At 41.5% G+C, this 23871-nt stretch overlaps 1 protein-coding gene across 4 annotated transcripts in view; it reads right to left on the bottom strand.

Moving 5' to 3' along the window:
• NELL1 (neural EGFL like 1) overlaps nt 1–23871 on the bottom strand; it is a 372071-nt gene that overhangs the window by 30469 nt on the left and 317731 nt on the right. For 2 of the 4 annotated variants that reach the window (XM_079966358.1, XM_079966357.1), the window contains one exon: nt 8689–8829. The exons of the other annotated variants lie outside the window; for them this stretch is intronic. In XM_079966358.1, coding sequence (XP_079822484.1) covers nt 8689–8829 — 141 coding nt within the window. The remainder of the gene's footprint in view (nt 1–8688; nt 8830–23871) is intronic. 4 annotated transcript variants of the gene reach the window in all.

The following is a 23871-nucleotide window of genomic DNA, read 5'->3' as shown; positions in this document are numbered from 1 at the left end:
AGACAGAGCGTCACTGCAAGCAACAGAAAGCAGAACTACAACTCCGTGCTTGACCAGTGCTTGACCAGGAGCTGGTAGCATGGCAAGAAGTTTGCTAATTGGCTAATTTTCGCTGGCAATATTGTGACTGTCTCATGGTTGTCTCATGATCTATGATTTGCTGTGATCTGCTCAGGTATAAAGACCTGGATTTCTGTCAACCCAGTTCCTTTTGGAAGAGATTCCAAACTGGGTCCTTATTGCCTGGCAATAAAATTCACCTTCTTATTCTCCATTGCTGATCCATCTGCCTGATCCTTATTTAACACCAAGCGAGTACCTGCTTACGTTCACGTGCTTCAATGCCATTGATCCGTCAGTGGGCTAAAGTTTGTCACACATTGCAATCTAGTGAATTCTAGGGTCCTCACCAGGCTACGCTACATCTCATTGGTTCCATTCTGGGTTTCATTTGGGAATTCTGAAGAGTGGATTTAACTTATCCTAAGATGTTTTCATACTTTTGGGAGCACAACCAAGTGGTTCTTTTAGTGCAGATCAAGTTACTGTTTTCTGTCATACTGTTCAAATTGAATTGCAGTAAACTACTAATCCGGATAAAGGCTTGATATGCAACTCATTATGATTTTGCTCCACAATGTATTCCTCATGTATGATTATGAAGTACTCTGGAGGCTCTGTGGAACCCTCCAAGCACCTGAGCGCTAACATCCCATTCATTTTTATGAGCCTTCAATTAGCTGATCATTTTCAGAATTGTAAAGTTATATATGATTAGACAAGATCTGTTCACTCTATTCATATTTTACTTCTATAGTTATTTCTGAAGCCAGTGGAACTATTACAAGCAATCAGTGAGCAATCCCTTTAGTCACATTTAAAAAGAAATTGACTGAAGTACTTTTAAAACATTACAATCTGCTTCAGTATTACATAGCTGCAACTGTTTCTAAAAATTAAAGCCTGTTGGAGACCAGTTTATATAGAAAGTAAAAACTGGTCTAATCTTTTGGCACCAGACTGCAACAGCAGATGGCTCAGCAATGCTATTTAATTAAAATAACCTCATTAATTTCATATTCCATTTACATCTTACACCTGGACAACAGTGTCTAACCTTGTGAACTTCCACATCGGTTGGCAGGTCAAAATGAGGGCAATGGGGTTTGAAAAATAATAAAACAACAATAAAATGTTGCTGTGTGTGTTGTTCCTGTTCAGAGTTCCAGCCACCCAAACATGACCTCTTCCAGAATTTTCAACTATTTTCCTCCTCCCACTCAGTTTTTCAGATAGCAGTCCATGACCACTTAGCATGTTCAATACGCACTTGACTCTTTTTGGCTTCCTTCCTCTATTAGGTTTTTGTTCCCCCTTTACAAAAATGTACTTATACAAAGCTTGGACCTTCTTTAAACCTGCCAAGACTTTCCTCTTCCATATGAATGGCGCCATTTTGGCTACATATGGACCAGCAGTCAGAGAAAGAGTTGTTTTTAGTATATCAGGAATGGCTATTTTATAAGCCTGAGAGCTGCAATCCTTCCCAGCATACTACAGGGAGAGTAGCCAAAAGAAATAGACATGCTTATCCGATGGCCTTGTGCACAAATCACACAAATGAAGTACACACAATCACACAAATGAAGTGCACAAATCACACAAATGAAGTACATTACACACACACATATCAGATCACATGATTGCACATCCACCCACATGCACTACACATAGATCCCCTATGGATGCACCAGAATACCACAGAAAACAGCACAACTTTTCTGAAAAGTGAGGTAGAAGACAGGTGGAAAGAGATGTGATTTTCCTCCTCATCAGTGCGTTCTATAGGAGGGGTAATGATTTTCCTTCACATCTATCAATGTTGTGATAGAGAAGAAAATCACCTTCCTGTCAGGATGCATCAGATCCCATCAGAGCACTCCCATCTCCTAACAATGGTGGCAGGAACAAGAGAAGAGATGTGTCATTCACCACCAGCAGTAAAATGGGCTGGGGACTAGTGGGCTGAAAGAAAGGCTTGTGGGGCTAGGCTGGGGATTTGCCACCCATGAGATATTGAAAAGTACCCTTTTCACATATGAACCAAAGCTCAACAGGAACAAATTCTACATATTGTGAAGGATATTAAGGCTTGTCTGGAGCATTTTTTTTAAAGATAAAAAGTACTCACTCTAATGACTACATTGTCCTAGATATATCCTGATAAAGGTCTTCTGCTTTCAGTAGTCCAAGGGCACCCTGAGGTGGAAAACTTATTTTTTTATATATACAATTCTTACCCCACCCTTTCTCCCTTAGGAGCCAAAGGTGGCTTACAATGATAAAACAGATTAATATTCAAATGTTTAAAATTATTTAAGAGAGCGGCAAAACAACTAAACAGACCACAGGGTGCATAACACTAGCTCTTCTGCAAATCATCATCTAAGGGCCTGAATGAGCAAATAAATGATAAATTTATATTTAAGCAATTCAACCATGGGTGCATTTTCAATGTTCCTAGATGAGAGTTCCACAAGAAGAGGAGGAGGAGGAGTTTGGACTTGATATCCCATCTTTCACTCCCCTTAAGGAGTCTCAAAGCGGCTGACAATCTCCTTTCCCTTCCTCCCCCACAACAAACTCTGTGAGGTGAGTGAGGCTGAGAGACTTCAGAGAAGTGTGACTAGCCCAAGGTCACCCAGCAGCTACATGTGGAGAAGTGGGGACGTGAACCCGGTTGACCAGATTATGAGTCTATCGCTTTTAACCACTACACCACGCTGGCTTCCACAAGTGGGAAGCCACCACAGGAAAAGCTCTCCCTCGGATCCACACTCTCCTCACCTCAGCCAAGTGTGTAACTATGAGCTGATTGTCTGTTGCACAGCGTAGAACCCTGGGTGATTGGTGCTGGGGGAAGATGCTGTACTTGGGTCCCAAACTGTTTAGGGCTAGACCCTGAATTGAAACCAGTACGATACCAGCAGACACGGCAAGGTGATTCTCCCCCCCCCCTTAGTGCATAAGAATTCTTTCACAATATCACTTTACTGTGATAAACATCAATGATAACAGGGAGAAATCACTGGTGCCAACTTTAGCACCACAGAAATGAATGAAACAAGTTGTTCCTGAGTCTGCATATATGTATATTAAATTTGTGACTGCTATTTTTGAACAGTGGTAGTTTTTTTTAATAGAAATCCGGATAAAGGTAGAAGTAATGGAGGATCCATTATAAACTCAGAACCCTAAGGGTCCTTATTGGGTTATTTCCATTACCATGATTTGCAACATAATAACCTGGCAAAATTTGAAACATCCAATAATGACTTTAAGTATGAATGACTTTCATGTGGAGTATTATCTATTAAAGCCATGAAATACTGTGAAATTCATCGTTTTTGACATAATCATGCCTGTGAAATCCACTGCTGAGGATTTATTGGGCATATGTTGCCTCATAGCAACCATCACTTCAAGCCAGAAAACTACACAAAAATATTAGTGGTGTTTGGTTACTAAGCCTTCTAAAATCCTATTTTAACATGCCAGTTGCAGCCCTTTACTTTGAATTTGAGAGAATCTCGCACTGCATTCCTACCAATATTTTTAAAAGAACAGTAGTTAAATTCCATTCAGCAGCTGCCTTAAATTCTTTAAAATTACAACATAACTAAAGTATCTTTTACTGGTCTAGCTTTGGTTGATGGATATGTACGCAACATTACTAGTAGAGATGTATAAAACCTGTCCTATTCTTCTGCTGAATATTAACATGCAGACATTTCCATGTGGCTGAAAAATGATACTGCAGTTTCCAGATTTGTTCCTGGTTAATTTAAAAGGCTCAGTGCATGTGCATGACAACACTAGTCAAACACCTGAAGGGCTGTCACCCAAAAAGAGCAAACACTTGCCTGAGTTGCCCCAAAGGTCAGAACTAGATCTGCCGGGATTAAGCTACAGGAGGGTAAGGTAAAGGGTAAAGGGACCCCTGACCATTAGGTCCAGTCATGACCGACTCTGGGGTTGCGGAGCTCATCTCGCTTTACTGGCCGAGGGAGCCAGCGTACAGCTTCCGGGTCAAGTGGCCAGCATGACTAAGCCGCTTCTGGTGAACCAGAGCAGCGCACGGAAACGCCAGAGCGGTACCTATTTATCTACTTGCACTTTGAGGTGCTTTCAAACTACTAGGTTGGCAGGATACAGGAGGGTAGATTTCAGCTAAACACCAGGAGAAATTTCTTGGTGGTAAGAGCAGTTCAGCAATGGAACCAACTACCTAGAATAATAGAATCATAGAATTGTAGAGTTGGATGGGACCCCAAGCATAATCTAACCCAACCCCTGTGATCCAGGAATCTTAACTATATTATACATACAGATAGGTAGCCGTGTTGGTCTGCCATAGTCAAAACAAAATAAAAAAAATCCTTCCAGATGCTCATATTAAAAACAGAGCCCTGTATTCAGAGCCACCCCAAAAATGCATTACATTTAAAAGTTCAAAGTTATATTTTGATTAACTGTTGAAGGAGAGGGGTTGTTAAATTCATAGGTATCAAAGAAATTGGAACAAGAAACTCATGCAAGATCATTACAGTATGTAATAGTTTTATTATTGACACCTTTTCGAACAATCCCTAGCATGTTTTAAAAACTAAAAATAACTTGATGCTTATTTCCAGTTACAGATAGGTAGCCGTGTTGGTCTGCCATAGTCAAAACAAAATAAAAAAATTCCTTCCAGTAGCACCTTAAAGACCAACTAAGTTAGTTCTTGGTATGAGCTTTCGTGTGCATGCACACGAAAGCATTCCTCAGGTATCTGAGGAAGTGTGCATGCACACGAAAGCTCATACCAAGAACTAACTTAGTTGGTCTTTAAGGTGCTACTGGAAGGAATTTTTTTATTTTGTTTTTATATTATACATAGATAGATAGCCATCCAACCAACCTCTGCTTTAAAACCAAGGAAGGAAAGCACCACCCCTTGAGCGAGTCCGTTCCAATGTTGGACAGCTCTTACTGCCAGCAAGTGCTTCCAAATGTTTTGTTGCAATCTCTTTTTGTTTAACTTGAAGCCATGGTAGAGGTCTTCAAACAAAGAATCTCTCGGGATCCTTTAGCTCTGGATTTCTCCTGTCAAACACAGGATTGGGCTAATGGCCCAACAAGGCCCCTTTCAACTTATATGATCACTCCTTCTCCCTGTGTGTTCTGTTTTTGTTTTTTGGAACTACATTATACCAGGAGGGAGGGAAGAAACACCCTAATAGTCATCCATATAAAGTGCTAACCAGCTGGCTAGCACTTAAAATTGAAAGTGCTAACTGGATTGCAATGTTTCTAATGTCCAGGATTAAATGCAAAATAAGGCACTACTAGATTGTCCAAAACGGGACGCAGGTGGCGCTGTGGGTAAAACCTCAGCGCCTAGGACTTGCCGATCGCATGGTCGGCGGTTCGAATCCCCGCGGCGGGGTGAGCTCCCATCGTTCGGTCCCAGCTCCTGCCCACCTAGCAGTTCGAAAGCACCCTTAAGTGCAAGTAGATAAATAGGTACCGCTTTATAGCGGGAAGGTAAACGGCGTTTCCGTGTGCTGCTCTGGTGCCGGTTCGCCAGAGCAGCTTCGTCACGCTGGCCACGTGACCCGGAAGTGTCTGCGGACAGCGCTGGCTCCCGGCCTCCAGAGTGAGATGAGCGCACAACCCTAGAGTCTGTCAAGACTGGCCCGTACGGGCAGGGGTACCTTTACCTTTACCTTTAGATTGTCCAAAACTGTGGGGATCGGAATAGCGATCTGCCAGATTGCTTGTGAAAACAGAAATCGCAAATACTGGTTAGAAACACATGAAGTTGCCTTATCCTGAATCAGTTGATCTAGTTCAGTATTGTCTATACTGACTGATAGTGGCACTCCAAAGTTTCAGACAGGACACCTTTCCAGCCACATCTGGACATATTTTTACATGTTCTGACAGTTCGGAGCAAAGCTGATTTCTGGTTTTGTTTTTCCTCATAGCAATCACAGACTGTTAACACTCAATTTATCTGAATCCACTTAAAGCCTCAACGTATAGACAATGTACATGGCAGACATCTCATCTTAGCCAAGATCTTTCTGCATCTCTCTCAAAGCAGGAGCCAAATAGGAAACACCCACTACACAAACAGGTGGTGGCAGCTCAGTGACACTTGAGGTTCCCAAATGAAGCTGGTAATGAAAGACAAGGCAGCAATTCAAAGAAACTGGGCCAGAACCTAGGTTTGGACACAGAACAGACCCTCCCCATCAGCTTTTAAGCGCGTGCAAATGAGCGTGCTTCTCTCTTTCCCTGGCCAGGTGATGGAGGGAGCAAGGAATGAAAAGGTGGAGAAATATTTGAGGGTGTGGGGGAGGAAAGGCTTGTGGTGGGAAATTCGTGACTGCATGGCAAAGCGAGAAGCCATGATGGCTTAAGGGTTTTTGTGAAGGTCCTGGCATTTTTGTGGCAATTGGAGACTATTTATCCAGCCTCTTACCCTAGAAATGGCCTAGAGGAAAAAACAACACCCTCCTCCAGAGAAAAAGACAATAATACACACAAAACCATGCCCAGTAAAAGAGGGTGAGCACTCACCTTCCTTGAACCCCTTCCCCCAAGCAAAACAACCTTATAGTCTCCCCTCTCCAGCACAAGAGGCAGGCTGGTTTGGGGCGTGTCCTGAACAGCTACAGCCACTCAGGCAGATTGCTGACCTGCTGGAAACAACAGGCTCTTAGAGACAGCTTTCTTCTACAAGAGGGCAGGGAAGCAGTTGTTAGTCAATACCTCTCCCTGCTCTCCCTCTTTGAGCCCGCTGCTGCTCCCTTTTTTACTTCCTTTTGCTGTTTAAGTGACTTTGCTAACAGTCCTGAGCAAAACCTAACAAGGATGTCGTTCTTCCTCCATTACCTCCTCAGTCTACACAAACACAGGTGCATTTGCACGCTTGATGTGCAAATGTGCTATGAACAAAAAGTTCAGGAAATAACTTACATTACATGCAGGGAGGTTAAGAAAAATCAAGCTCAGCCACAGATAAATATAAGAAACACACAACAACACACATGGAATCCAATCACCTTCCCGTATACAGCACAGCTACCCACTATATCCCCCCTCCCCCCCTCTCTCTCTCTCTCTCACACACACACCACACATATTACACAATCTATCTCACTCGCACATTATCAGCACACATGATTGACAACCTCACAACTCAGTTATAACAACATGCTCTATGTGGTGCTATCCTTGGGCCGGGTCTGAAAGCTCAGGCTGATGCAAAATGCTGTGGCAAGACTGTTGAGGGAGACAGGCTCTGGCCACCACATAACCTTAAAACTTATATCCATATGCTCCCACACCACACCATATGCTCCCACACACAAGGCTTTTAACAGCTTGGGTCTAGAAGACATTAAAGACTACCCAGTTCCTTATATTCCTGCCTGATTACTGACGTTCTTGGTGGGGGGAGCCACGGTCCCCCGTGGCTCTGATGCATGGCTCATATCCACCAGGAGCCACATGTTGAGTATTGTGGGCCCAACTTTGTGGAACTCCCTTCCAGGTGAGATCAGACACAGTTGGACATCCAGAGCGAGTGAAGAGCTTTTTATTTCAGCAGATGTCATTTCTGTTCTTATAGTTAGTTTTCAACCAATTTTGTCTCTATTGCATTGGTTACGCCTACTGTATACCACTTAGGAACAACTGTATTTAAGTAATATAGAAATAGCTTAAATAAATAAAACTCAGACCGCATATACAACACGTGTCCCCCCCCCCATTCTCTCTCCAATACGCACACAAGAAAAGCAGATACTAACTGGAGTAGTGAACCTTTTCCAAACTCTTCATAATTAAATTTGAGCTATTGGCACCAGCAGCCACCTCTGTTCTGTTGTTCCCTGACCTCTAACACTAGCAGACACCTAAACTTCTGTAAACAAGCCCAGTCTTAGGAGCTGGGGGGGGGTGCCTCTCTCTGCGTCCATCACAACCCATTAGTTCAACACACCTATCTGCTTTTGGCTGGGCCTGATTTTTGTTCCATATCCACACAAGCACCCATTTTTCTTAATTATTTTTTCCTCACAATGGCAACAAAAGAATCAAGTGTTCTCTGTTAACTGAAAGAAAAGATAACTGCTTTTGGCCACTTTACGATAAACTACACAAAACGTGTTGAGAGTTAACAAATAATGGTAAAATTAAACAAAATTCCAAATGTGATCAATGGAGGGAGGGGGGGATGCTGACTTACAATGTGTTGCAAAATCATTGTGCTGGAAACATTAAAAGATTTGTAAGTTAATGCTTTACATCCTATAGATTTTGCAGCATAAAGAAACATAGATTGGGCCTGTTTTGTCTTAAGTGACCTACCGAGTATAGCTAAGGGAGTCAAATCACCAATATGACCTCTAAATGCACATTTTCTGTATTATATTCAGAGATTTGATGGTTCATCTCTCTTGTAATAATATTTAAATTATATTACACAGAACAGTGCTGAGCTTAAACAAATGGTTGGTTACATCCTAAGTTTAGCGTTAAATGTTGTCTTTGGACATGATAGGCTGTTCCTAGTAGTAAGGATATGATACCATGCAGAACAATAACATAACTTCTCTGCTGTTCTTTGCTTACCAACACAGGACTCCCCGGAAAGTGAATAGGTTCCATTGTCATGGAAACCGCTTCTGCACTCACAGTGGTACCACCCTGGGAGGTTAACACAGCGTGAATGGTTGTGACATTCAATGATGCCCTCTGCACACTCATCAATATCTGCCTCAGAGAAAAACACAAGCCAGCCAGGATATTAATTTCCTTTGACAACAACATTTGCGATACTTAAACACACACACTCTTCTAGAGATAAAGAAACAAATATAATACATATTTTAATGAATGGGTGGGCAACCTATCAGCAGCACACTGGAATTTCACCATTCCTTATCCTAAGTTCACTCTCTGCAATCCTGAGGACTAAACATTTACATTCTTTAAAACAAATGCAGGGAAGTTCCAGGAGGGTTTTAATCAAGCCCCCGCCCCAAGCTTTGGTGACAGCCAGTTGCCAATCTCTTTTAACACAGCAGAAAAAGAAACACCTTGTTTTAAACTCTTTAATCCCCTTATCTACATATATTGTTAATTACTATAAGGATTTGGAAGTGCAATTAAACGTTTAAGTAGGACTTTTTAAAAAAAATATCAACTAGAAAACTGCTCCTTAGTTTTGTGTGGAAGCAGTTGGTTCATAGGTTGAATAATTAGATTACATATATACCAAAATGGAAAGCTATGATTATGGTAATGATTGAAATGAATGTGCAAACTCTGTGAATTTAAAGTCAGACCTTTGTTAGAATATGCAGATTTGCAGGGGGGAAGTTAATTGCTGCTTATCTCCCCACCCCACCCCCTCAATGAAAAAGGGGATCTTCTGAGGGTGTGTGCATGTGTTTTGTTTTCTCCCACCAGTTTTTCCTGGGTTCAGCCATTTAAATCTCTTCTGCAATTCTCATGCTGCAAAATGGATCTATTAGACTGAACCGAGGAATTTAAACAGATTGATGGGGAGAGCTTCCTGTATCACACAGGAGATCTTCAGGAGAGACAGTCCTCTCCAATGGTGGCCTGGCACCTTCCCACCTCCTTTTTTTTTTTTTTTTAGTTCCAACTGACAAAGCAAGCCTGGGATCATGGGAGAGTCGCAAAGTCCCTTGGTCCCTGGGGCTGTCTCTTGATAGATTTGGCCATGCAAAAGTGTCATTTAGAGGTTTTAATGCTCAGTAGTTGAGATAGCATGAAGCTAGGAATTCTTGTCAGGCTCAGATTTTACTTTGTCTATGAGGTACCGGTAAATATTATAGACACTGAATTCAGTCTGGAGAATGATAGGTATCACTTTGAATTTCTGCACCTAAATGGAAAAAGGGGGCAGTGGAGAGAGAGAAAGAGAAAATCTGAAAATATTACCTTGTGTTGCCATTTCACAAACTGCAGCACAGTTAATATAGCTGGGCAGGATAAGAAAATTAGTACTCTTTTGGCCAAATTTTAGCTGCTAGAATAATAGTCTGGCAGCAAAGATAGATGTTCAGTATTGCTTTTGATTTCTGTTTTTTTTAGGTGTAGTGTACTGTAGTGAGCCTAATTTCTGGCAAAATTGTCCTTAATCGGTAGTTGTTGTTATTTTAATACCTTTTCAGCCTCTATAGCATAGATGGGGAACCTGTGGTCCTTCAGAGGCTGGACTCCCAACTCCCCTGTTCTCCAGTCAGCATAGTCAATGTTGATGATGGGAGTTGTTGCCTAGCAACCTCTGGAGGACCACAGGTTCACCACCGCTGCTGTATAGTATAAGTTATGATTTTGTTTTTAATATTTGACCTCTCCCAACCACCAAAGTGATACGCTGCTGTGGCGAAGCAAAATGCCCTGAATCAAGCAATGACTCTGGCATCACTCAAACATGTATAAGTGGTACCTCGGTTTAAGAACAGTCCGATTTAAGAACGATTTGGTTCACAAACTTTGCAAAACTGGAAATAGTGTCTTGGTTTGATAACTTTACCTCAGTCTAAGAACAGAATCCGAACGGTGGAAGGGCACCGGCGGCAGGAGGCCTCATTCAGGAAAGCGCACCTCGTTTTAAGAATGGTTTTGGTTTAAAAACGGACTTCCGGAACAGATTAAGTTCGTAAACCAAGGTGCCACTGTACTAGCAAGCACTAATACAACATTCACCCAATCAGTATACGATCACCTTCCTTTCACATTCTCTACCATCAACAGGTAATCAATCCATCATCTCAGATCTGACAGTGCTCATTCATTCAGCAGGTGAAGAGGGCATTTTGTGTTTGCTGGGTCCATAAAATGTAAATACAAAAATTTAATTGTCCCTTATCAACTTCAACCCTGGCATTAAAGCTAATAAAGTTCTAACAAAGATGCCAGGCCTTGGATTTTCAAAAGAAGTGGCAAGAGGGGATAGTGAAGTGACTCCCTCTTCCTCCAGTTCCAAACCTCACCCAGAGGGAGGAAATGCACGTCTTCCAACATGAAGAACGCAATAATCAGAACCAAAGCCTATCAAATAGCATACAAATTCATGAAACACCATTTAACAGTAAAATGCAAAAAAGCCCTGCGGTTTTTGTTTTTAATATTTTATTTTGTAAACTGCTTAGAGATGTGATAAAGCAGCATAAAATATCTTAAATAAGAAAAAATGAATTACAAATTTAGATGTGATGGGATCCTGTAGGATCCAAAAATGCATTTATGTGTCCTCTTCTTCCTGCTTAGTGTCTAAAGGATCCCCAAACTCTGGCAAACATGCACAAAAAGGGAATTCTATAGTTGTCTGTTAGCTGCACATCTCTAAATACTTTCAACATAGACATGAGCCACATTTTAATGCTTGAAAATATCAGATTTCCTGCTTTCTTGATAACCCACGTTTCTACTCTGCCTTATAGCTTGTAATTTCAAAAACATTGTATCAGGACAAGTTAGAGAATATGACAAAAGAGGCAAATATATTTTAACAGCAGGTATGTGAGCAGCTGTAGATGCAATGAAGCAAATAAGAGCATACTTTTTATTTTCAAATTGGCAAGTCAGATCTCCCAAAGTACTCCAATAAACATGTGTTGCCTTTACAAAGGTTCCCACCCTCCAGTTCTTCTGCAATGTGGTGGTGATACAGAGCTCATAATCTATAATAAACTTGGCAAATTATTATTGCACCTGGAAGATAGTCTCCTCTGAGATTTTATGCTGTATGTTTTGGAAGGCAATGTTTAAAATTATCAAATTAATTTTATGTTAACCTTCAAGTAATTAAGAGGCTGTAAAATTTTTGAGGTTGTTCACAGGGAAAAATGGCTGAATCTTCTGTTTAGATAGAACTATTACAAAATCCTCACTTGGATGATTTGCAGGATCACTGCAAGGGGTATCACCAATAATAAATTAGCGTCTTTCATTTTTTAAAAAAGAGCTGTTTTCATTCGCTGGGAATTACTTCTATCCTAAGAGGCAAGCTTAAGAGCAATCTGAAAATAAATTCCTTCTCTTCAGATTAAGTGCCAGTTTACACATAGTTGGGGCATACGATTTTGTTCATATTTGCTTTATCCACAGACCACAGAAATGAGTCTTGGATTCAAGGACCTTTAGTTGCAACAGAAACTAGGGCTTATTGGTGCAATCTGTGCAGCAGCATCACAGTTCTCACTGCAGGCTCCATATGCAACAGCAGTGAGCACACAAGACAAAGACTCCAGATGAATGACAATTGGTCCGTTTTTAGCTGCTGCTGCTGCTGCTGCTGCTGGTAGTGGTGGTGATTGAGCTCTGTTGTCAGGGACTGGTGGGGCTCCAAAGAGTGTGTGGTGGAGGCAGAGGACCAGGGGAGTGGACCAGGAGAGAAGACCAGTGATTTATGGGTGTAACACCACCCAAAATGCAGTAGCCAGGGGAGGAGGGAGAGTCAAAGTAGTCAAAAGTGGAGGAAGGTGTGCAGGATGTGGCAGAAGAAGAAGGGATGATTCAGGTGAGGGACGGTTCAGTAGTTTCCCCACCTTCCCGCACTCCACTGTTTCCTAGAACCAGAAGAGACTTGAAAAGGAAAGAGCAGCAGCAACTTCTGTGCAGGAGAAGTCTCAGGTTTCAGGCACACAACCCATCAGAGGAGGGTATATAAACTGGAGGAGGGGAGGGGCTGCAACTGCCATAGGGCCCAGACCTGTGGACAGCTGCCTAGAGACTGGAAGCATATGAGTGTACATCTGGAGCACGGTGGAAGTTGCTGTGTTTCTCTTGCCAATAAAGAGTTAACTATCAGATATGTGTCTTCTTTATCTGGGATGGGCCATGACATCTGTTGATGGGTTAATTGAACCCTGTTGTTATGTGTTTGTTATGGATTTTTACTACTGCTAGATAGGATTTTATTGTTGCTAGGTGGGTTTTATTATTTTATTTGCTCAGGGTCAAACTTTGATTTATATTCTCATTGTTTTGTATGTCACCTAGACACCCACTCTGAAGCTCACTGCACAAATAATGTAATTGTTAGGATAGGTGTAAACCTCAGAAAAGAGGGCTTGTAATATTATACATGGAAACAGGTTTCAGGCAAGGTTGATGATGGCACCCACATTCCATTTAATACAGCCCCTGTTCAACTATAACATTAATATGTGAGTGAAGAACAGGAGAGAAGGAGCAAAAATCATATACCATGTCAGAGCATTTTTTTCAGCGGGAACTCGCTGGAACTCAGTTCTGGCACCTCTCAGGTGGGTGCCATTGCCATTCTAAGAGAACAAAGGAGGTGTTCGTGGTGAGTTCCAGCACCTCTTTTTCTAGAGAAATAGCCCTGACAGTGTTCATTGCCAAAACCTGTTTTAAACTGTGCTACTGTCTGTTTTACATCACTTCATCTCAATGTGTACAAGTTGCAAAAATCTAACATGTGTCAGAATGCTTTATAAATCCTAGTTCTATGGGAATTTCATTGTGCATTGACCAGAAAAATAATTGTGGGGAGGGCAAAAATTAAAAATGTGCACTTTAAAAACACCTTGCATGATTTCCAAATATTAGGTGAGCTTTTAAGGGGTTTGTTCGTAGACTTCAGTGCTGCCATGGGTGCTGCTGTGTGCTTGCCTTTGGATAATCTTGTAACATTACCTTTTATAACACCAATAGGGCCAAGATATATCTGGATCACCAGCTCTAAGTCTTATTATTTATTTCTGTAAATTTATTTCTGCTTTGCAGACTATGTTGCAGGTTAGCCATCAGCTTCATTCAGATCACATTTATATTACAAAATGCCCTAATAAAAGGAAAAGCTTTCTGTTATTTAGTGCCAATTCATTGTTATTTTTAATCTTGCCATAGTGACAAAATGTAAAAATGGTCACTTGGTATTCACTCTAGAATAGACCAATATGATAATTTGACATAGCAAGCAAGCAGCCACACTGTAATCTCATCATTTATCATTTTGCCTTATGATATATTTAGCCTGGTGATGCTTTCAATTCTGCTCTTGCAGCCTCTACTGCTGCTCTTCCTGTTAGCTGCATCTTGGAGAAGTTAATTTCAGCATAAGAATGCAGCACAAAGCTAGCTGCCCATTACTATGGTTTGTGTGGCTTAAAATATTAAGCCTTCTCCAAGAATTTATCAGGATCTATTCATGTGCTGCCGCTGATAGAACAAGTTAAATCCTATTGAGTAAGTTCAACTGCAGACCATTTGCACACAAACTCCTCTTTTTCTTTCTTCCCTTTGTATTATAATTCCCTAGCATTCTGATGTGAAGATTGCTTCCATGGATCAGTCTTCATCTGACCTTTCTAAATTCAATTTTCATTTTTTCATTTGCAAAAATCAATAGAATTTTCCTGCAGTTCATTCTTGTGGCCCAGTAACATTGAAAATATATTTGATTTAGATTTATGGAGATAGATGTTAACTGCTTGGTAGATTGCTCCCACAACATTTAAAACATGAGGAACTCTGGGTCCTTGTTAACTTCTCTGAATTATGGACAAAAGGGTCAAATGGTGCAATGTTATGTAAATTATTTTAGGAAAGTGAAGATAGGACTGGATTACTTTTAAAGTAGATCACTGCCTCAAGCCAGAATTGCAACATTATCTATCTGATGAAAGAGCTGAGGTTAGAATTGAAAACTTAATATCTATTTGGAAGATACAAGAAAAATAGTTAGAGAAATGGAAGGGTTGTTAATGTACCCTTCATGTCAAACTCCAGCACTTACACAAAAGCTAAAGGGGGGAGGATCAATGAAAAGGGCCTCAAGCTAGGCATATTTTCATTCTGACTAAACCAAATACAGACAATATGTCACTGCTGAGCTGACACATAGAGGAGGGTGATATGAATGGATTCCTTGCTTCATCAAACACAGGATAAAAGTGATTCAAAGAACACAATAAAACACAGAATCCTCTACAAACTGGAATAAGTAACACAGTGATTATTTATGAATAATACTTTTGATACTTGTACATACCACTTTCAGTATTCAAAGCACAGCACATACAGCATTATTGTATTCATTACAACAACTTTGTAATGTAGATTCATATAATAACCACGATTTTCTCTTTTGATTGGTTCAAAATACTACTGTTGAACTGAATCATGACTAGATGAAGGGAACATAGTCCTAGCTTGACTGGCTGCCATTTTTTTTCTATGCACAAACCAAAATGTTGGTGCTTACCTTTAAACCTGCATATGGATTGAGAGACAGATATATGGAAGATGGCCTTTGCCCACATGGAGGTGCCTGCATGACAGGGTTAGCTGAATAAATGGTTCTGTCAGTTGTGACACCTTACCTATGGAACACTGTCATCTGATGTCTTCTGGGTGCCAAACGAAATCTTTCTATTTATCCAGGCCAAACTAGATGATATGTGAAATGCATGATCATACATGGACTGCAGCACATGAGAAAGACATCAATTAACCATTCTTCCTAGCTGCAGTAATGATGAAAATCACAGCATTGGGAGAAAGGTTTGCCACTTCACTGCACAACAAAAACCCCATCCTGATCACCCATCCCATCGGCAACTTAAAGTGTGCAAATGAAAGAAGAAAGAATTGTACGTGAAATGTTGTCATTTAAGTCTGGCCCTTAAATATTACTTGAACTGATCCATAATCCTATTAATTAATTAATTAATTAATTAATCTCTGCTGTGGGTTAAACCACAGAGCCTAGGACTTGCCAATCAGAAGGTTGGTGGTTCGAATCCCCACAACTGGGTGAGCTCCCGTTGCTCGATCCCTGCTCCCACCAACCTAGCAGTTCGAAAGCCAAAGTGCAAGTAGATAAATAGGTACCACTTCGATGGGAAGGTAAACGGCGTTTCCGTGCACTGCTCTGGTTTTGCCAGAAGTGGCTTAGTCATGCTGGCCACATGACCCAGAAGCTGTACGCCGGCTCCCTCGGCCAATAAAGTGAGATGAGTGCCACAACCCCAGAGTCGGTCACGACTGGACCAAATGGTCAGGGGTCCCTTTACATTTACCTTTACTTGTACTTCCAGTTTACTTGGTAATCCCCCTCCCGGGGAAAAGCTAATGTTTCAATAGCAGCTGGTTAAGGAACAACATTGGGCAGATGCCATGATTTGATTTTATCTGGACTGTGTGTTGATATGGCAGCTACCTGCAGTGGAAGGCTCCTAGACTGATTTGGCATAAGCACCAGTTTCTGAAGAGAGGATGTGAATTTACAAAGGGGAATCTTGGACTACAGATTTGTACAGTGGTGCCTCGCAAGACGAAAATAATCCGCTCCGCGAGTCTCTTCGTCTAGTGGTTTTTTCGTCTTGCGAAGCATCCCTATTAGCGGATTAGCGCTATTAGCGGCTTAGCGGCTATTAGCGGCTTAGAAAAAGGGGGGGAGGGAAAAAACTCGCAAGACGTTTTCGTCTTGCGAAGCAAGCCCATAGGGAAATTCGTCTTGCGAAGCGCCTTGAAAAACGGAAAACCCTTTCGTCTAGCGGGTTTTTCGTCTTGCGAGGCATTCGTCTTGCAGGGCACCACTGTACTATAAAGAAGAAGAGTAAGGCATAAAATCCACACAGAAACATTTTATTTGGACTTAAACTCACTTGCAGAATGAACGCAGAGGCTGTTGAAAATAATGAAGGATTAACTTCAGAATGTATTAAGGGAATTATTGTAATATTTTGAAATGTAGTAGAACTATGAGATGATTAGGATTCCCTCCAATCTCAAAGCATGGGAAGTCATGCTTTGATAATAATAAAATAATAATTTATAATTAGGCATAACATTGGGATTTGTTTGATTATTGGATAATTTGTATAATTTGGAATATGTAGTTTGGTTTGATTGGAAATTTTTAATAAATATTATTTTTTTAAAAAATCAATCAATCCATATGCTTTCAATGCTCTGTTGTTTTAAAATGTTTTCAACAGTTGATTATATTGTTTTGTTTTGATTGTTTCATATTTCTGTCAACAGAGTGGTACTGAAGGATAGGATTTAAATATTCTAAAGATTAAAAAGATTAAAAGTGTTGCAGACAGGATGCAGCAGCTGAATGGAAGTAGCTTGCCTAAGATCACACGGTAAGTTCATAGCACTACCTGACTTGTGGTGCGGTCTCTTACAGAGAAATGCAAACATCCAGCCTCTGCCTATTATGAGCATCCCAAACAGCAGGCAGTAGCCACCAACCGGTGGCATCCTCACCAGTGGTAGCCAGCAAAAATTCCTCAAAATGAAGTGTTGGATCCTGTGCCAACCATGTGGCTGACATTTGACAGCAAAGGACCTGATCCAGGCCTCTCTGCTGCTTCAGCCTGGGAGGAGTTAGGGGATTGGACTGGATGAACCTTGGGAACCCTTTGAACTCTACAATTCTATGAAGAAGTATTTTCCCCTGTTCCTGTCTTCTATCTTGGCTGGTGTGAATGGTGGGGCTGTGCAACTGCCACCTATCAAGCCCCACTGCTGCTGGCCAAGGGCTTGGATTGACGCCTTTGCCACAATGCTCATTGACATCACTTTACTTCAGAGGCCCTTTTCTACTCACATGGGCTCCACAAACATTTCCCAGGCTTCTAAATCACATATGGGGCCTACATTAGTAGAACAGCTTTCTCATTCGATATCTCTCTGACTCATGGATGGCAACAGAGATGGCAATGGGGGATGGGAATGGAGCTAGTGCACTCATTATGCCACCGCCCCCCCCATCACATAAGGTAAGCATGTATTAAGGTAACACAGAATTCATCTCTAGTCCTTTATTCTTTCCCATGATTCCTATTCAAATGCTTTATGAATAAGACAGCTATTCACAGATTCTATTGCATGTTAAATACTTTTTCTATCATGATCATAGGTTTGCTAACAGGTTGAACGACGTCAACCTGTAGTGACTTTTTTAGTGCTGTCAAGTGCAATATTGTTTTGTTTTGTTACTAAATAGGGAAAGAACTGAATTTTGAGGAGGCTGCATCAAGATGCCAACCCTGTCCTTTGAGAACAGGGCCATTCTGCTAAAAAAAAAACCCCAAGCACTTTAGCAGTTTGCATTATTTATAAAGTTATTTATGCAGGCATGATAGGACAATTTGCCTCAAAAAATAAAACATGATGGTTTCAGAACCTAGTAAAAAACAAAGAATTAAAACAAGTCATTCTTTTAAAATGCTTCATCATCTTCCTGCCACACTAAATATACTGAAGGAAAGTTCTGTTAGGTTGTAAAATACCAAGAAAATATAAAGTTTTAATGAGACAGAAGTGGGTTTTTCAAAATCACAGCCTTTGTTCATAAAAATCTGAAAGAGTGTTGCTGCTTGCATTAAAATAAATCGTATGTCATTTCTCTCTGGCTTTCAGTTGAATAATTAATTAAATTATAGGACCAGCAGTAGCAGGTGATCAGATCCCAGCCAGGCTAGGATTCTGCAAACATCAGCTCCAGAATAATGTAACCAAACTGAATAGAGGAGAAGGGAAAGCTCAATCGCATAGAAATGCTTTGGCTGCTAATGCGCAAAGAATGGGATGGAAAATCCAGAGATGGCTCTGATTATTTGGCTCAATAGCTTTCCAAATACTTATCAGAATACCTCAAGCCATTACCAAGAGGCAACACTAATATTTCCTAACATTTCACAAATGGAAAAAGAGGCACTCTTGTGTGCTTAAGGTGCCTTCTTCCTGTGCTGCTCCTTTTGCCAGGCCAACTCTTTGTCCTCCTTGATAGTGGCCTGAGGTGGAAAGAGGAAGGGCTAAGGGTTTAGTAGGGTTGGCAAGGGGTAGAGGGTTTGGTGAGGTGAGGTAGGGAGTCACTGAAGGGGATAAGCAGGTTTGGCAAGATTAGCGAAGGATTGGAGTTTGGGGTAAGGTGTATGTGGGAGTTTGACAGGGTCGATGAGTTAAGCAAGCAGGGACACAGCCCCTAGTATTTAAATATTAATTTAAGTTGTTCTCATATTTGATGGCCACCAAGACACATTCTGTATTGCTTAATGCACCTTTAAAGATTATGCTAAATTAAACAGTAACTTCAGGATACAACAAAGCTTCACCCTGATTTTGCTATCCAGTTCCTAAGGTTGCTAAAGCTTCCAGTTTATCACCCCCCCCCCCTGCATTTTGCTATGCATGCTGATATAGAAACAGTGGATATTGGCAGATATCCCACATACATAATAAAGAATCCTAACACTCTCCATATTAAGTTTCTCTATTTTTTTAAAAATGAAACATTTCTTGCTCTTTAAAGAGCTGAAATTAAAGAACAAAGGGACAGATATATTTTTTGACAAAGGTAAGCATGCTGTCACTGAAGAATTAAGGGAAAGTTTGTCAGGAAGGAAACTGTTTTAGAAACAGAACAATCTCCTTAAGTAGGACATGGCAGGCATCCAAAATCTTAAATCTTAACAACTCCAGCTTACAAAAACATGACTACTATTATATATGTTTGGACCAATGTTAGGGTCCACATTCAATTTCTTCTTCAGTACTCTGCTGTCCCAAAGTTACAAAAATGTATGTGTGGTTGTTCAACTCTTATCCCCCTTCCCCACTTCCCTTCCTTCCTTCCTTCCTTCCTTTCCTTTTTTCTTTTTAAATAGAGTCAACCCCCAACCCATTTCATTAAACCATTCTGAGTTGGTCAACTTTGATCAGAAAGCAATTCTTCCAACTGGGTGCTGCTTCAGACATCAATAATTCCAATTAAGCCAATACAGAGATATGACTACATCCTTTTGCTAAGCAATTTTAAAAAGACACAACTGAAATAAATGGAAAATCCTGCAAGAGAAGCTAAGGGACTTGTCAAGTTTTATTATTATTATTAATAATAATAATAAAGCTTTTCAAATATATGACACGTGTTCAAAGAAATGTACTTTAATTATACCATAATAGATCGTTGTGAAAGAAGTAAAAAGATACAGCTATATTTTATCTTGTTGTTAAGCCTCCATTTTCCCTTCAGTTTAACAAGCCCTTAATATTCCTGCTTCATTGAAACTGAGGCCTGATTCCTATATAAATGGACACCACAATTTCTTACAGCTTCATGCATGAACACACTATTACTTGTAAATATTACCTGTAAATATTTCTATTGAAAGAGCTGTGTCTGGGGTGATGGGTCACCTCTGACTCTGATTTTTTATTTATTTTGTGATGTCTATGTCACATATACTAGTCATAACTTGATCTCATAGTTTCTGAGCAATGAAGTAATAAACAAATGTGTATCATTATATACATACTCTCAGGAATGAATTAAAAGTGAGGAGGGAACAAAGTTCTCTTTAAAGAGCCTACACCTATGAATGATTTGTACTGTGAATTTTACCGGAGTGTGAACATCCATTTCCTGAACGTTTTTACCTATCATAGAAAGGATTAATAAACCCTCTCCACAAAGCAGATATGCTAGCAAGAATTCACTGAAAGTATTTTGTGCAATATTCTCTTTTTGAAAAACAGACTTGGGAGTAAGGCACACCTTCTTGAATGTCATCCACAGAACTTTCTAATGCTGTTTGCTTGTTGCTTCCTATGTAAATGCAACCAATGTTTGTTCACATCTCCTTCTCTTACCTGCAGGCAACACCCCTCTAATCAAAATTAGCATTGTGTCCTATGATTTATTTGTGTCCTATAATTTACTTGAGCAAACATCTACAAAGTGATAAGAACCCAAAGCATATGCCAGTTTGGGACACTGCTTGTTTTTGTTCGCTTGTTTGTTTTTACTTAAAAAATTATTTTAATACTGCTTTTTGGTCCCAAAATTGTTTACACAGAAGATGGAAACTGTCAGAGCTGCCCGAGGTCCCAGCTCACAAAGGACCAATGCCAGTCCGTTGTTATATATAAAAGTCTTTATTGAAGTGCAGTTTCGATTTCAAAGCCGCGGCGCGCAGCTCTACGTCTTAAACTCTAGACCGCTGAAGCTCCGTGTGAGTCTCCTCCCCCCAGACACCAGTTTAAGACTCTAGCCTTGCTCCACCTCTTCCTTTGCTCTTTCCTCCTCTGGGTCCGCCTGTCCGCTGGGGTCTTGCCCTTTCTAGACTCTTCTGACGCTGAGTCCCCTGAGTCTTCCCCCTGCCTCCGGCGGGCTTTAGGACCTGGTTCCCAATCCGGGTTTCCTGCTGTGCCGCGCGCCTGTACATTTGAACTTGGCGCGAGCGCCCAACCGGCAACCTTCCTCCTGACCGTTACACTGCTCCTGTCACTGCTTCCCCCTTCGGAGAGGCTAGCTGGACCTGACTTCCCCTCCGTTCCCTCACTCTGCGATGGAGGCGTGGCCAGCCCTGATTCATCTTCTCTCCCTGCTGGAGGAGAAGCTGGCCCTGATACATGGGACTCTTCCCTCCCACTACGCTCTGGTGGAGGAGCTGGTCCTGATCTCTCGCTGCTGCTTTGGGAGTCCCCGCTGGCCCCTTGCTTCTGGTGTGTCCCCCCTGGGACCCCCCTTGCCCTGGCCATCGGCGCCCCCCTCTGGGAATCTTCTGATTCGCTGGAGAAGCTCATGGAATCTCTCGGGCCACTTTCATACTCCCCTACGCTGCCCTCAGATTCTTCCCCTTCGCTCTCCATTTCCTCTCTCCCCTGTGCCTCTGCTCCTGAGCCCCTGACAGAAACAAACAAACAAAATAATAAATCAAAACCTTTAAATAAAATTAATGAAAAGAACAGTGTGTGATAGGGATGGCTAGACACAGCCCCACTGTATTTTTCTGTATTTCTGTATTTTTCACTTGCTTAGAAACTCCAGTCAACAGGGCCTGTTGGTAGAGGATGGCTGTGAAGGGACAACACAAGCAGCTTCCCCTCCCTGTGCAGTGACCTGATAAGGCAGATAGGAAATAGCTAGGATGAAATGTAGCTTTGGGGCTTGAGGCTTTAGAACTTCTTATAACTCGTGAGGGAGCAGGAGCAAAAGACAAGCAGGGAGAAAATGCTTGAAGGTTGCAATGGTTGGCTAGCAAACGGGAGGGGAACAAAACTACAGCAGGGGCAGTGAATTTTGTTTCACCACCTGAGATGAAATGGGATGTACTGCCATGCTGCTGAAGCATCCCTTACCTAGGTTGCGCAGCAGTGCCTGCAAAGCTCTTGAGAGATTTTAGGAGATTTCCCTGTTTGCCTAAACACTAGCAGCGAAGGGCTGAGCTTCACCTGCCTTGGGAGTAAATTCCACAACCAGGGTGTTTCCACAGAAAAGACTCTGCGTTTTTCTCCAACCAACTGAACCTTTCTTGGTGGAGAGACTTAACAGTCCTCTAAATTTGATCTCAACCTACATGCATTTTCTCCCTGCTTGTCTTTGTCTGCAGGTAGGTTACCTAGCAAGAAGTGCATTGCAAGCTGCTGATATTTCAGTTATTAGTTCCAAGCTTTCATGTTTCTGAAAGGTTCAGTGCAGCAGCAGATGATGTATTGGGGCTGCGCAGCTCACCTGACCTCCTTCCTGTTATGTCACTGCTGTATACCAGGATGGAGAGAGAAAGGGTCAAGGCAAGGGCACTATAGTGCAAATGTACCGGAAGGAACAGTGGATTGCCTCCACCAGCACTTTTGCATCACATTGACCTCACCACTGCCTCATCATTCCTTGTCATTACCCTACAGCCAGAGGGAGGTCAGGTGAGTGGCAGAGCCCAAGACACTCTCCATTGCTGGTTTGATAGCCACATTTTAAAGTACACACGCACACACATGCACACACATGCACACCCACACCCACCCAATAAAAGTGAGTTGCTGGATTACATTAGATGCAATACCATTTTTCTAACTGCCTGATAGAATTATATAAACTTAGGACTGCTAAAGTTTGGTTCCAGCCCAAAAAGTTCTTCAACCAAAACAATTTGGAAACTGAAAAACAACAACAATCTAGCACTTGAAGTACAATCACTTGGCAATAAATACAAACACACATCTTAATTATATAGATAGCTCTAATGCCACTGATCCATGGCTGCTGGGAGAAGGTCACAGACATTAAGATTTTGCCTTCAACTAAGTATAAATCAGTGATGTCTTCCTGTAATTTAATAACCAATCCACAATTCCCCTTAGTCTGCAGTACGCTCTGTGTAACTGGTGGCTAAGAAGGTGATACATCATTATAGGGTTAAGGGGTTGAGCAAATATGGGAGAATACTAGTTTATTTCTACTTATATTGTAGCTATGCTGAAATGAATAGAGAACTGAATCCTGATAGAATTAATGCTACAATTGTTTTCTCAAGGAATTGCTAAGCTTACACTGCATTACTTTTTGGGTTTTGTCTTGACTCTTTGCTTAAACCAGGGAGTCACTCCCTCCCTCCCTCCCTCTCTGTTGCATACTTTTGTATTTAACTGCAGCATAAATAATTACAATGATGTATGCAGATGATGTATGCTACTAAAGGACCACTCCACTGGTGCGGCTGAAAGCCTAGCAACTTTCGGTGCTGCCTCCTTGAAATGTTCCTCTCCATGTAATCATGAGAATCGGTGCTCATCACTTTCCTGGTTAGTGTCTGATGCAGATCCTCACTCTCCACCTCCTCGGCCAGCCAGACCCACATGGCTGCCGGCAAATGCCCCTCAGCTGTAGCAACCATGGGGGCACTACATCCCAGCCAGTAAGCCAGGTTCAAATGTACAAATTAGGGCCCAGGTCTCGCAGAATTCTTTTGCTGGCTGGCTGGACATTGGTCACAGCCATGGACAGCCGGATTT

Source organism: Podarcis cretensis (assembly GCF_951804945.1).
Source record: "Podarcis cretensis genome assembly, chromosome: 1".
NCBI lineage: Eukaryota > Metazoa > Chordata > Lepidosauria > Squamata > Lacertidae > Podarcis > Podarcis cretensis.
This window is presented reverse-complemented; position numbering and strand designations above follow the sequence as displayed.